The following is a 15,480-nucleotide window of genomic DNA, read 5'->3' as shown; positions in this document are numbered from 1 at the left end:
CTGTCAACCGTAACACATTCATGCATCAGAAATATCTTTATATTTTCCTACGCGAACAATATTTGCCACTGTGCTGCAGAATTGCAGTGACACTGAACTGAGTTGTATTTGTTTAGACTTAGAAGCTGAGAGGGCCAGTGAAGTGATGGTAAAATGGCTGAGGAATGGGTAGGAACTTGTTCCTCATTCCGTGTACATTGACTTCTCCTTTGTGATATATATATTTTTTAAATTAATTTAATTTAATTTTTATTTTTAGATGCGTTGGGTCTTCGTTGCTGTGCATGGGCTTTCTCTAGTTGCAGCAAACAAGCTTCTCAGTGCGGTGGCTTCTCTTGTGGAGCACGGGCTCTAGGCGTGCGGGCTTCAGTAGTTGTGGCATGCGGGCTCAGTAGTTGTGGCTTGCGGGCTCTAGAGCACAGGCTCAGTAGTTGTGGTGCACGGGCTTAGTTGCTCCGCGGCATGTGGGATCTTCCCAGACCAGGGCTCAAACCCGTGTCCCCTGCATTGGCAGGCGGATTCTTAACCACTGCGCCACCAGGGAAGTCCAATGATGTTTTCTTTAAGTTTTAAGAAGTCTCAAAGTTTGGGTTTTAAGAAGTCTCAAAGTCAATTTTAAGACAAATACTTTTGTTTGTGGAGTAGCTAATATAGTAAGTAATACATTTTACATTTCCAAAGTTCAGACCTATGTGGAGGAGATAATTTGCGATATTCTGGACTTTGCTACTAAAAGCGACCTTTACATTATAGGTTCAAGGTGCTTAACTTTGTTGGTCGAGATCCACCCCATTAACAATGTGAAGGTTCTAAAAGCAGTGGATAGCTATATTTGGGTACAGGTAAGTGAGCATATCTTTATCATTTATCTCATTAATCAAAAAGCATGAAACCTATAGGCAGTGGTGTTACAAAGTGCTTTCACACACATTATCACATTTTCCTCAAAGCAATCCAGTGAATGAGTATGGCTGGAATTAACAGCTTTTCCTTTGCAAACATGAAAATCAAAACTCAAACCTAGCTCTCTGTCTCTATTATATCATGGTTTGTCTAATAGTACTATAATGTTTTTACATGATAAAATATAGAATATCAAAACACATTTAAAGGAAGTTTAAAAATGGTTTATCTAATGTGTTCATAGAGTTGACAGATTAAATACCTATGATTAAATGATATAATTAATCCCTGAATTTATCAACTCTATGAATCGATGCAGAAGCACTGTGTGTATAACACAAGTAGACTAGATATAGTCAATTCTCATTACTTGCACATAGAATTTGCAAATTCTACTACCCACTAAAATTTATTTGTTACCCCAAAATCAATACTCATGGTGCTTTCACAGTCATTTGCAGACAGGGGCAAAGCAGTGAAAAAATTTTCACCTGATGCACATGTTCCCAGATGAGGTAGAACAAGGTGACACTGCCTTCTTGATTCAGTTCTCAGACTGCAAACAAAGGTTGTTTTCACAGTCAACTTAGTGCCATGTTTTTCACACTCTTTGGCTTTTCTTGGTGATTTCGCTGTTTAAAATGTCCCCCAAGTGCCTTGTTGAGGTGCTGTCTCATGCTCCTAAGTGCAAGAAGGCTGCGCTATTCTTTTCAGAGAACACGTGTGTTAATTAGATAAACTTCATTTAGACATTAGCTTATAGTACTGTTGACTGAGTTCAGTGCTAGCGAATCAACAGCATATATGAAATAAAGTGTCTTTTAAACAGGAACACACATTAGACCAAGTTTTGTTTTAATTTGTTGTCAAAAATGTTGTAACTAGAGGCTCACACGTTCCTATCCCTGTATTTCCCTTGGGAGCAATGGTTCAGTTTTCAGTGTTTTTGGTGACTTTATGGAACATAACTGCCGCAGAGAACGAGAATCAACTACCCATATTCATGCAGGGTTGAGGCACAATTGCCTTGTGTAGCCTCTCCCTCCCCCCACCCACTCCCAGCCTCTGGCTGTGGGTCTCCCTCTTGCAGTGTGTGTTGGGAGAGGGGATTGTCTCTCATGTGCCCAGTCGTCCACTGTCAGCCAGTCCTTACAGTGGTGCGTTTCGCCACCACTCCTGGCGTCTCTGTGGGCCACTGCTCCCTGCCAGACAGGGCCTGGTGTGGAGCTCCTAAGCTGCGTTCCCTCCCCCAGGAAGCCACCCTGTTTGTTGTCATCAGTGCAGGGCTGACTGTGGGACACTTCCCTTTCCTGGCCTGTTACTTTGGTTTCCTTAGCATTTTTATCCAGGGCTGTGTAGGCAGTGGAGATATTATTGAAGGATGAGGACAACTAAAAGCTAATTAGAGTATAGGAAGGAAAAAGTTTTTATAAGTATATGGTTGCACTACATTGTGAATATATTAAAAATTACTGAATTGTATACTTAATAGTGAAAATTGTGAATAGTGAATGTTGTGTTATGTGCATTTTATCTTAATTCAAAAAAATTGAAAGTACAGGATGCATGATGTCATCTGTAGGCCAAAAGCAAAGTCCCCACCCACATGAAGTAGACCCACACTAATCTTGTGGGCCCGTCTCAGTTCCTAGCCCTGCTCCCTGCTCCTCAGGCTTAGGCCTCTGGAGAGAGAAACTCCTCCAAACCTCCATCCATGGCAAATCCCCACCTTCTTCCTCTCTCCCTTCTGCTCTCCTTTAGAGAAACGCTGTTCACTGTCCACGGAGTTTGGCCCTGCCCTGCGATCTCTCTCCTTTTTCTTACCAGAACGTCCGTGATGATTTCCAGTAGTACATTTCCCTAAGTCTACATGTGCAGCTTTGACCCCCTTCATGGAGGAACTTCAGCAAGACAGTAGTGAGTGGGGTCTGGATCCCAATCTGGGATCCTTGGAGAGTTCCCCACCAGCATGATTGCATCTTCCAGATAGTTCCATTGGGTAACTACCCATTCATCTACATGCCTGTAGTACATACCTTCCATCGACGAATATTAATAATCAGAGTCTAGCTCGATATTTACAAGATAAATATTTTTCTAATATGATATAATCTAATCTATATAGATTCCTACTCACAATGCAGACAAAACAAAACAAAACCCCAAAAAATGTTGCACACTTTTGTAGAGCTCTGTCTGAACCCTGTCTGTGTATATTCTCACTTCTAGGCCTTGCTTCAGGGTTGCCTCAAATTAGAAAGAAAAACAACCACCACCTGAATGGAACTTTTAAAATTACATTTTCACTGATTGCCTCACAGAGACCAGGCAAAGGTTTAGAACTGGTCAGCACCTTAGTCCAGGTCACAGTGCTAAGGCAGCAGGGCCTGGCCACCTCTGTAGACCCAGGGGAGGCCAAATCTGTAGTTTCTCCTTATTTTGAGGCACTGAGTGTTTGCTCTTCCATTATCTATGTGGTGTCACTCATCATTGCTTCTCCTCAACCCCAGTACACAAAGTATACTTTTTTTTTTAAGATTTTTTTTTTTGATGTGGACCATTTTTAAAGTCTTTATTGAATTTGTTACAATATTGCTTCTGTTTTATGTTTTGGTTTTTTGGCCAAGAGGCATGTGGGATCTTAGCTCCCCGGCCAGGGATTGAACCCACACCCCCTGCATTGAAAGGCAAAGTCTTAACCACTGGACTGCCAGAGAAGTCCCCAAAGTATCCTTTTTGATGTGCACAATTTCACAAATCAGCAGGTAATAAGGTCTATATTATTCTCGTAGCTGAATTCTGCATTCCTGTCTATTTTACAGTTTTGAGCTTTTTGCTGTGAAGAATGGTATATAGTTAAAGTTTTGTTTTTCTGAAAGGGAAACTTGACTGTAAGCAATTGTAAAAGTTGACCAATTCTAGGGACTTCCCTGGTGGTCCAGTGGTTAAGGCTCCACCCTTCCACTGCAGGGGGCAGAGGTTCGATCCGTGGTCCGGGAACTAAGATCCCGCATGGTGCAGCCAAAAAATAAAAATAAATTAATTAATTTTTAAAAAAGTTGACAAGTTCTATTTCTAATTTGTCATTATGAAAAGTTAGGACACCAGGTAATATATTTTGTCAAAATTTTTCCTAGTCTTTAGAGAGGCTGCAGGCTTTAAAACAGGGACATGAAAAGTTATGTTCTTTCAGTATGCTTTAAAGTTTGGAGGGAAAACCCAAAATTCGCCAGTGGATCTTATCTAGTAAGCTGTCTTTCATGTTGCAAAATGAAAGTGCTGATTTATAGTTACCCTTTTGATGATGAAAGAATTAAGTCACTGGAGTTATCCCATGGCCAGTTTTCCCTCATTATCACAGCTGACAGTGTCAGGCCTTGTGTTTCTGGCTGCCTGCTTTGTCCTGTGGGCTGACAAATAAGGGTGGGCGCAGAGGAGGAGGCATCGGGGGGATCAAGCCTTTTCTTCCCAGTGGCAGTCGTTCTGTGCTTTGAGGTAAATCTTCCACCAGTTGCCACACTGTGATTCACTATCCTTTCCTGGAAAGTCCCTGGTTCTGTTTTGCTCTTTCTCTTGGATGTGGGACTTTGGAAGTTGTCACGGAGAGTACATTTACTTGGCTCTCAAATTAAATACTAGGGTTAGCTGCACAACAAATTATATCAGTCACTCTGTTTTGGTGCGTGTGAAACAGAACTTTCTGTACAAATGTTATTTACATTGTTTCTGATTGGCTTCAGAATCCCATATGCCAAATAGGAAGCACCATCCCTAGAAACGGCTTACACTTTAGCCTGTCTAAATGAATTGTGTTGGACCTGTGATCAATCCCCCGCTGGAAAACGGAGCTCCTGAAAGCGTTCCCTTTTCTTCCTTGCTTCCATCTGTAATGTGTGTGTGTGACTGTGATTCGCCTAAACGATTCTGTGGTTCCCAGTCCCTTCTATGGTCTGTAGTAGTACAGTGATCAAACACAACTTTTGAAATAATTGTGTAAGCAAGGTAGTTGCTTATGATTTTGATCAATTTCCTTTTTACAGTTCCTCTACCCACATGTTGAAAGTCACCCGCTACCAGAGAATCATCTGCTACTGATTTCAGAAGAGAAATGTAAGTATATCCTGAGGACTTCATGAACGGTGCATCTCCCAGTGAAGCGTAGGAAGGGCGTGATGAATCTTCTAGCTGTCCACTCGCCAGTGCTGAGGGTCCACTGACCTTTGATGTCCATTGGAGACCTAGGACTCCTGTGGAAGGGCTTTCCTTCTGTTTCTACTTGTTGTTCTCTTAGGCTCTGCCTCAGTATATGATGGGCTCCTGCATATATGGATTTCCAGTTTGGGCACATGGTAGAATATTTGTAGAACAGTTGTGCAGGTCATTTTTGCCTTCTTTAGTCCATCCTTCTTTAAGATGTCTGTCACAGTGGATAACCATGATTTAAGGAGAGAGGCTTGGATGGACAGAGGGAAAGGCATTAGAAGCTAGAAGAATTCCATGGCAGAACTCGAGGACACTTACTAACTTGGTCAAATTCAGATAGAGGCAGATAAGATTGGGACATCCTTTAATGATGATTTCAAGTCGGGGGAAGGGTGGAGAAAGGACAAAATTCACTGGTGTATCTTATCTAGTAAGCTGTCTTTCATGTTATAAGGTGAAAGTGCTGATTTATAATTAGAAGGACAAGTCTGAGGGGTTAGGATTGTGTTCACTTCCTATACTCTTGCCCAATAATCTGTCTCACATTTCTGTAACTAGAACCAGCAGAAGGTACATATGGCTGAATCTAAATCGCTTACTGAGAAAAATAGACCATCTGCACATCAATAAAGTGTTCAGAGTTCTGTTAATGACCCCTATAAAAATACCTCCCCCTAATATCTGGCATAATGAGTTTTCTATCTGATGTTTTCATGTAAAGAGGTATTGGGTATTTGGAAATTGAAGATAAACCCTGTCAAATGAGCCCTTATTAGCCCTATGTAAGACTGATGGTATAGGGGAGGGAAATACTTGTTAAGGGAACCCAGGGGAGCAGAAGAGTTAAATGCTTCATGTATTGTTGATACTGAGGAGCAGAGTAAATGCTGGACTTGAAACAGACTTAAAGGGAGGGTGGAGAAAGGTGGGTTTTGTTTTGAGCCTTGTGAGATTGCCATCTGTGATAACACTGTTTTTCAGCCAGTTGTTTAATCTGCTTTGCTTTTATAAAAAAATGTTCACAACTGTTAGGTGAAAAAAAGTACTCATATTTTTCATGAAGGTTAAACTATTGTTTCTTTTTTAAAAGATATTGAACAACTTCATATCCAAGTTACCCAAGAAGATGGAAATAGAGTGGTAAATATTTGAAATTCCTTTCGCTTTAGAGTTTTTTCCCATAAAGAGTGGCATTTCTAGAGTATTAAAGATGGATTGTTATAGAAACATACTACTTTATTTGGTGTCTTTCCAATTATAGACTTGCTGTTGTAACATGTGAAATAATACAAGAAACATGAAGGAGTTGATTATCTCCTTTCTATCTACCTCACCCCCCAATCTCAGTCTCCTGACATAACTAATGACAGCCTTGTGTGACCTTTTCCATGCCTTGTACCTTGCTCAAGGTTAGGTGTACAGATACTGGGATTCAGTTGCTTTTACCAAGATAGAATCATAATATAAATATTAATTTGCTGCTTTTGTTTTTGCTTTTTACTTAATATATCAGGGGTATCCGTATAGGTTTCTAAATAGAGAGATAACTTTTTTCTCTAATTTTTATACATGTATACACATACATACACATAATAAATGAGATCATAGCATATATGCTAAGGTTCTATATAGTAGTTTTCTTTTCTTTTTTGCTTGTTTTCTACTTCTCCCTTGCCTTTTCACTTCTAACTTTTGTTCACAACTTGGTGTGTATCCTTTCACAGTTTTCTCCATACCTATATGTCTCCCATCTCCACCCCTGACACACCCAGGGGTTTGTTTATTATTCACTCCTTCCTCATTCAACTCTGTGGAATTACCTACAAGCACCCTAGGGCAGCTCAGTTCATTGTCTTTAGAAGTACAAATAGTCCCTGGCATGGATGTGCACAGTTTTGTCACCGTTCTCCCATGGATGGATATTCACTTGATTGCCTTTGTTCCCCCTTTTATTTGTTTGCATTACAAATTGTCTCAAATGTTTTTAGCTTTACATGTTTGGTACACGTGTTTCTTTGGGTTAAATCCTCAGGGAAGGATAAGTGGGTTGACTTAAATATGCATTTAATAAACTTCAACAGATTTTGCCAGATTGCTTTCCAAAAAACTTGTAACACTTCAGTTTTGCAAGCAAAGTATGAAAGTACCCTTTCCCTCTATCCATACCAGTTATCGATGTATTTGCCTTTTAAAAAATCCAGTTTGATGCGTTTAAGTTGATATCATTATTATTTGAGGTTGTGTTTCCCTTAATATTGATGAGGTTGAGCATCTTCTTTGCTTATTGGCTATGTGAATTTGTTTTTCTGGGAATTGCTTAGTTATATCCTTGTCTATTTTTTCCTGGGTTGTCTTTTTCTTGACAGTTTGTGTGAGATCTTAATATATTATTGATATTAAAATGATTTCCTTCAATATTTAAATAGTCTGCATCTAAATAGTCTTTCTCTGATTTTAATTTTAAATTATGTGAACAAAATTGAAATGGGAGATGGCATTTTTAAATTATGTATCTATGATTGAAAGCATCAAATCAAGAGGCCTGGCTGGAAAATGACCAGAAAGTATGTGGCTGGAGCTCTGGGCCACTAGTGGCTGAGTGGATGACAGGGCAAAGACAAGGCCAGTCGTCAGAAAAGGGTCAGGCCAGAGAGGAAAGGCCAAGGTGCAGAATCCCAAAGCCAGCAATGAGAATTTAGAGGAGAGAGTTAAATAAACAAGTTGGGGTCAGGAAGTGGAAATGGACACAGACAGAGGACAGGCTGGTTAGAAGAGGGGTTGGGAGCCATGAGAGACACTGCAGAGAGAGTGAGGCCAGGAGACACCTGTCAGAAGCCCAGGAAGGATTCTCCTGGCCAAGCAATACAGTCTCAGCACTCCCTCATCCACATGTGCCCTTCTGTGAGGCACTTCTGCCCTCATTCTTTTTTTTTTTTTTTTTTTTTTTTGCGGTACGCGGGCCTCTAACTGTTGTGGCCTCTCCCATTGCGGCCTCTCCCATTGCGGAGCGCAGCTCCGGACGCGCAGGCTCAGCGGCCATGGCTCACGGGCCCAGCCGCTCCGTGGCATGTGGGATCCTCTCGGACCGGGGCACGAACCCGTGTCCCCTGCATCGGCAGGCGGACTCTCAACCACTGTGCCACCAGGGAAGCCCCCTGCCCTCATTCTTAAAGGCTTAGATGATCTATAGCTTCATAAAGCCATGTGCAGGTCTGCATAATCATCACAACATCCCTACACATTAGAGGTGGTATTATAATTATCCCCATGTTTACAGGGAACACGACAACCTAGACTCACAGAGGTGAGGAAACTCTAGAGAGGGACAGAACTGCTATGTGAACCTGGTTGCCATGTTCCAATGATCATGTTCTTGCTAGTATAGGTCTTTATCTGAGAGTTCCCAAATCTACCCTAACCTAAACAATTTCAGAAAAATGGAAACAAGATGGGTTCCCCAAAGTTAAGAGTCAGATAGGTACTGTACTCTTGGATCTTTTTCCAGCAAATTTGATGGAACTAGGCAAACAAGAAATAGAGGTGTATGATTCTGCATGCCCTGTCCTCCCTTGAGTTCCAAGTTAGCCTCATTGGAGAAATCCCATTTAGGATTAGAGAGGTTGAAGTATGACTATGGACCATTCTGATGTTCTCTTTTTTCCTTATTTCTTCTACATCAACTTGTCTTCATTATTTACTCATCTGTCCCAATACAGATCACCTTTGCTTGATGAGCAGTTTTGAGGAAAGTGAGTTCTTAATTCCTTGTATTACACTTATCATTTCCTTGGCAATTTACCCTTGCGTATCCTATTTCATTTTCCTTCTTTTGAGAAGTATTCCTTGAGTACTTCTACATGCTAGAAACAATCAAGCCATTGAGAATGTAAAGGTGTTGTAGAAGAGTGCATACTCATTGGGGTAGACTTATAACATTAATTAAAATGTAACTGTAATAGAAGCATGCCAAAGCACCATAGGAATACAGAGATGGGGAGCTTTGCCTTCATCTTGGGAGGGGAGGGAAGGATTTCTACAGGAGGCAGTGCCTAAGTTGGGTCTTGAAGGATGAATAGTTAAGTATTGCTGAGAGATGGGCAGTATCATCATGCACATTGTGGAAGACATAAAGGTAAGAAGCATGACCAAAGACACATGAAGAGTTTATGGCAGATCTAGGATCATTGCCCAGAACCCTCCTCTCCCAGGCCTGAGTTTTCCCTTGGCCTAACAGTCTCTACCTTTGGTGGTAAAGCCCTCCAGACTGCAGATACCTGAGTGGGTTATGTCCAGAACAGGAAGCTCTGAATCTTGTGTTAGCACAGCTGTTGGTTTGTGGTAGGTGTGGCCTTGCCTTCAGCAGCCCCAGCCTGTCTGCCAAACTAAGAATAAAAATAAGATAGTTTATTGCAGAGTGTTTGTGAGGAGCAAGTAATGAAATGATGCCTTAAATCTTTTTTGGAAAGACTTTCCATGTGTATGTATTGGCGGTAGGGGCTACTAAAAATAAACTGTGGAAGTATTTACATGTATTATAAAGATAGAATAAGCAAAATAATTATGAAACCCAGATATGTTCTCCTTTAAAATAGTTATTTATTTCTAAAATCTCTTTGCCTCCTTAGGTAATTAAAAATTCTGGCCATCTCCCAAGACAGAGAGTAGCCGAAGATTTTGTTTGGGCTCAGTGGGATATGTCAGAGCAGAGATTATACTACATTGATCTGAAGGTAAAAACTAGACCACTGGCCCTCCTTTTTGTGGGAGTAGTTTAATTTTGACATTATCGTTATTGTAATTTATTAATTACTTCGTTTTCATTGATGGGGCAGTCGACAAAAGTTGATGAAAAATAATGGAGAGGTTTTCCTGACTGTTTGATTTTTGGCTGCTTCCTTTTCTCTCTCTCTTTTTTTTTTTTTTTTTTTTTGTGGGAGTACGCGGGCCTCTCACTGTTGTGGCCTCTCCCGTCACGGAGCACAGGCTCCGGACGCGCAGGCTCAGCAGCCATGGCTCACGGGCCCGGCCGCTCCGCGGCATGTGTGATCCTCCCAGACCGGGGCACGAACCCGTGTCCCCTGCATCGGCAGGCGGACTCTCAGCCACTGCGCCACCAGGGAAGCCCTCTCTCTCTTTAAACTATTGTTTTTGTTGATTTTTTGTTAATTTGTCACTTACTCTGTTTTCTTTTTTAGAAATCAAGGAGTGTCTTAAAATGCATCCAGTTTTATGCTGATGAGCACTTTAGCTTAATGGTAAGTCCAGAAAATGATTGGGCTAAGGAAATTTTACAACCTGTTGCCCCTTTTAAAGAGAGCTATTATCATAAACAGCATTTTAACATTCTCGGTCTTGTTTTTTAGTCACTTCTTTGAGCAAGTAAAATAGTTCTTGCCATCTCAAGACTTCAATTCTGTAACAAATGCAATTAATATAGATTATTAGAAGAGCACACACAGTAAATTTCTGCTAACTGAATGCCTCATATTAAAGAAAAATGGGTAAGAGTATCAGTGGGAGGTAGTAGGTGTGATTAATAGTAGATAGCTTTATGTGATTATGCATCATTTGATCCAAAAGAACATGTGATGGTGGATTGAGTATAAGGTAGAAGGTCAATGAGAGGGTAGAGTTCAATCAGTACAAATCTAGAACCACTCCTGGAAAAGCTGTTTGGAGTGCCAGCCTTGTAGTGAGGAGTCACAAACATCTTTATCTGTGATGGACAGAACATTATTATTCTTCTTGACCAGGGTTAATATTGGTGTCTAATACAGATTGATATCATAGCATTACCAGAATTTCATTTACTCCTTCTACCCCCTTTTTTGGACTCACTCATTCTCTTTCTAAAGACACCCAGTCCTTCCCTCCTTACGTGATCATCTGTGTCTTGTAAAAGTCTACTCCTTCCAATTGGCTTATTATAAAACCCATTTATGGTAGTCAGATCTGAAGCAAAGTTTGCCTTTTGAGAAATAAATACACATCAAGCTTGTGATGTATGTAAACTCCAGAATGTTCCCAGTGGACTTTCTGTCTGTGGACTTGGGGGATATCCTCTGAAGATAATGCTGGTTAAAGGAGCTCTTCATCATTAGGCAAGCACAGTGTTGTCAGGTTTGCACTGGTTTCCAGAACTATCATCACTTAACTAATGTCATTTTTCACTTTGTTTTCTCCTGATTTTTTGACAGTTTGAAGCACCCTTGGACGTATCATTAAGTGATTCAGGATTCAAGTAAGTTACTCATAGATTACTATTAATTTTTATAGACACTTGTGGGCAGAATGATTATATAATATTTATACCTAATCTATGATATGCAGATAAAAGGATAGTTTGATATTCTGTGTGTGGGTGTGGGTGTGGGTGTGGGTGTGTGGGTGTGTGGGTGGGTGTCATCTTTTCTGTTTCTGTTCTCTATAGGGAATATAAACAATGTTATCAAGCATGAACGCAGGGTTTTTGCATGGAAAGGCAATCATATTGATTTTTCTTAGTCATCTATTTCTGTAGGGCGTCTCCATTTATTTTGATCTATGGAAGTGCTATTCTCCCTGTGATTCAATAAAAGCATTCGATGAGTCAGAGAGAGAGCTACGCTTAGAATCAAACATCAAAACCCTTTTCTTGTTGCCATCAAAGAGGATATTGCAGGTCAATCCACTTATAGCTCAGCTGAGTCTATTGCTTTACTTTTTTTTCCTGTTTTCCTTTTTACACAAAAGGCGAGGTTTTTTTTCCCCCAGATTATTTTACATGTAGTAAAAACATGAGACAGTGTTGAAAAAATAGACACAAGGCCATAACTGCACAGAAGAAATGAAAGTCTTCTTGAATTAATGGTAATCTCAAACTGTTACATATTTCACTACCTTTATTTCATCATATATGAATGTTCATTTCTGTCCATTGTGAAACATAATGTCGGCATTACTCTAAAATCAAAAAATTTATAAAAATGTAAGTTGAAAGGAATATATATATTTTTCTCTATTGCCAGGCCATGCCATTTATGTAACATGTATTTTTAAAAATTACTCTTTCATAGTTTGTTTTTTTTTAACCAAAAGATATATTATCTACTGGAATTTCTTGAGGACATGTCTCTACTTCTGTGGGTAAATTATAGTGGTTATGTCCTTTATGAGGGAACTTATTTGTAAATGCATTTATGTTCTTAGACTTGTCAACTTTGGATATGATGATCTTCAAGACCAAGAGAAATTATCCAAACACCCAACCTTGTGTGTTTTTACCAACCATACAGGTAGAACCGGGTTGTATTTATCAATTTACTTAATTATACTTGAGTTCCATACATTTAGCCATTGTTTAGCTATATTGATCTTGAAAATAAAATATAATAGGGCCACACTCTTACATAAGTGATTATATGGATATTTACATACGAAATTACATTCTCCACTGTAATTTTATACATTTTCTGTCTGTATAAAAGAAGCCACAGTCAGATTCTTGTTCTAATAGTTAGTTTTTGTATTATTGTTCTAATAGAGGGGATAGATTCATATTTAATCAAGCTACATTTTCTCACCTGCTCCATTTTTAACAAATGGCATACGATGATTGGGATGCTTTTTGTGTCAGGCTTACTGATGTTTGGGTTCTAAACCTATGTGCTTAGCTGCTTTAAGAGCCATGCTATAACCTGAGCTGACAATCAGAGCTTCACATAAAGTTGTTAGTGTACAATATTCCATCTCTTAACACCTGTTTATTGTAGATAGAGAAAACAGAGAGGGAAGAAAAATGCCTGAAAATGAGTGGAGAGGAGTATGATTACAGTCAATGAATCTGGTGGAAAAACTGCTCATTAACCGTAATAATCATCTAAATAATCAACTCTAATAACTAAATCTCATAGCCATCTTTAACATCCCAACTTGAGTGGACAGTTACCAGTTAAGTAACGCTTAGACTAAAATTGTTTTCCTTTAAAGCCAAATTATGTGGTATTCATTGAGCTGACAGTTATGGAGCACTTACTGTGAGCTGGGTATTGGGGATACAATGGTGAGCAAAACTGACCTAAACCTTTTTTAGTAGAGCGTTACTATTCAGTATGGATGTTAGACGTTAAATAAGTGCACACGTAGTATTTGAATACATTTTATGAATGAGAACTACAGGAAGCCATGAGAACATATAACAGATGTTTAATGGAAGCTACTAATATCTTCAGATATGTTCTAGTCCAGCCAGTACATTTCATTTTACAGAATGAAAACTGAAAATTGCTTCCTTTACCACCTCACTCCTTCAAAATCCATCCTATAGTTTTTCTGTCCATCCAGGGTCTCCCTCAGCCTTGTAAGTCCCTCTATAAACAAGTCTTGGGGAGTTTAGGGCAGGACATGATATTTCCTTTGAGACTTGAAGGAGGTATATGAACTAAGAACAGGGTGACTGAAGTAGAGTGAGCAAGAGGGAGAGTATTGCGAGAGCGTTGAAGAGGTGGGCAGGGGCCAGGTTGCATAGGGCCTTGCAGACTCTGGAAGGGCTTTAGCTTTTATCTTAAGGGTCATAAGGTCACGAAAGTTTTTTCTTTTTTTCCTTATGACGACCTTTTATTTTGAGAATGCTCAATTGTACAGAAAAGTTCAAGAATATAATGAACATCCATGTACCTTTTACTTAAATAATCATATCATTCACAATGCTTTATCATTTGCTTTATCATTCTCCTCTTAAATAGGTAGCATTTTTTTCTTTTTGACTAAATCTTTAAAGTAAGTTGCAGCCACCATGATACTTTACCACTAAATAATTCAGCATGTATCTCCTTAGGTTAAGGATACTCTTACATAATCTCATTTCCATTATCACTGAAAGAAATTAGCTACGTTAATTAGTAAACTATTTCATATTCAAATTTCCATAATTGTGTTTTAAAAAGTCCTTTTCACGTGTATGTATCTATGTGTATGCGTATACATGAATAGATACGTGTACGCATATAACTTTTAAAAGATTCATGCGTTTCATTTGGTTGTTTTGTCTTTGCAGTATTGTAATGTAGACCGATTCCCACCTCCTATCTTCTGTCCCTTTTTTTCTCTTTTCACAACATTGACATTTTGAAGAGTCCAGGCTATTTGCCTTGTGGAATATCTCACATTCTGGATTTGTCTAATTGTTTCTTTGTGGAAAGATTTAACTTCTTTCTCTTTCCTTTACATTTTCTGTAAGTTGGAAGTTAGGCCTAAAGGCGTTGTTAGACATAGGTTAAACATTTTTGGTAAGAATATTTCATAGGTGATGTTGTGAACTTTATTTGCACCAGATCAGGAAACGTATAATGTAAGGATGTCCTACTGTTAGTGACACTAAGTTTGGTCATTTGGTTAAGTGGTAACCACTGCCTGTCTCCCTTGTAAAGGTACATTTCAACCTTTGCGTTAGTAATCTGTGAGGTGATACTTTGGCATTAAATTACTATCCTATTCCCCAACAACTTTTCATCTGGTGGTTTTAGGGTCCATTGACGGTCCTTCACTGAAGTGTTCTAACTGGGTAGTGACATGATTAGATGTGTATTTTGAAAAGATCACTGTGGCTGCTGTGTGAAGAATAGTTCAGAGGGCACAAGAGAAAAAGTGGGGAGATGAGCAGTTAGGATAAGGTGTAGTCATATATTTAAGATGAGGCTTGATCTGGGATGGGCAGTAGAGGTAGAGAGAACTAGGAGGGTTTGTGATGAATTTTGGAGATGGAACTGAGGAGACTCGCTATGAACTAGATGAAGAGGAATGGTTCTCAGGTTTCTGGCACAAGCAGATGGGTCAACAGCAGTGCTGTTTACTGAGGTACAGTGGTTTTGGTGGGGCTTAGGAAGGGAGATCGTGAGTTTTGTTTTGGACACGTTAACTAAGAGACCTGGAGCTTAGAAGGGGAGTCGGGACTGGAGATGAATAAGTGTGGAAGTTGTTAGACCATAGCTGGCATTTGAAGCTGTGGGAAGGGTAAAGGGTCAAAAGGGAAGAGGTTTAGGAATTAGATCTGGGAGCAAAAAATATATAAAAGTTAGGTGGAACATTCAAAGAAAAAGGAAAAAGTATGGGGAGAGAAGAGGAAAACCAAGTGAGGTGTTATAACAGCCAAGGGCAAAGCGAGTTTCATAAAAGAAAGTGACTGTTAGTAGGTGGTGAGAGGTGGAGTCCATTGGGTATAGCTGCATGAAGGTTACTGTGAGTAGTTCGTGCTGGGTGACTGAGGTGAAATCTTGATTGTGATGGGTTAAGTGTCATGTGGGAGTTGAAAAATTTTAGCAGCATGTGCAGGCATGAGAGAGGCAGCAGCTGAAAGGCAAAGTGGGATTTAGGGAATATCATTTTTTGAGACAGTAG

At 39.7% G+C, this 15,480-nt stretch overlaps 1 protein-coding gene across 5 annotated transcripts in view; it reads left to right on the top strand.

Annotated features, from left to right (window-relative positions):
* Positions 1–15,480, top strand: part of GSAP (gamma-secretase activating protein) — an 89,561-nt gene that overhangs the window by 20,662 nt on the left and 53,419 nt on the right. For 4 of the 5 annotated variants that reach the window (XR_013829804.1, XM_079931707.1, XM_079931706.1 and 1 more), the window contains exons 6-12: positions 754–842; positions 4,944–5,013; positions 6,197–6,246; positions 9,732–9,836; positions 10,302–10,361; positions 11,304–11,347; positions 12,295–12,380. Coding sequence is in view for 4 of the 5 variants with exons in the window: in XM_079931707.1 (XP_079787833.1) it covers positions 754–842; positions 4,944–5,013; positions 6,197–6,246; positions 9,732–9,836; positions 10,302–10,361; positions 11,304–11,347; positions 12,295–12,380 (504 nt within the window). In the remaining variant the exon portion in view is untranslated. The remainder of the gene's footprint in view (positions 1–753; positions 843–4,943; positions 5,014–6,196; positions 6,247–9,731; positions 9,837–10,301; positions 10,362–11,303; positions 11,348–12,294; positions 12,381–15,480) is intronic. The other variant, XM_079931708.1, reaches the window with a different exon arrangement.

This window comes from Stenella coeruleoalba (genome assembly GCF_951394435.1).
Source record: "Stenella coeruleoalba genome assembly, chromosome: 9".
In the NCBI taxonomy this organism is placed as follows: Eukaryota; Metazoa; Chordata; class Mammalia; order Artiodactyla; family Delphinidae; genus Stenella; species Stenella coeruleoalba.
Note: the sequence above shows the minus strand (reverse complement) of the source record. Positions and strands in the feature narration are given on the sequence as shown.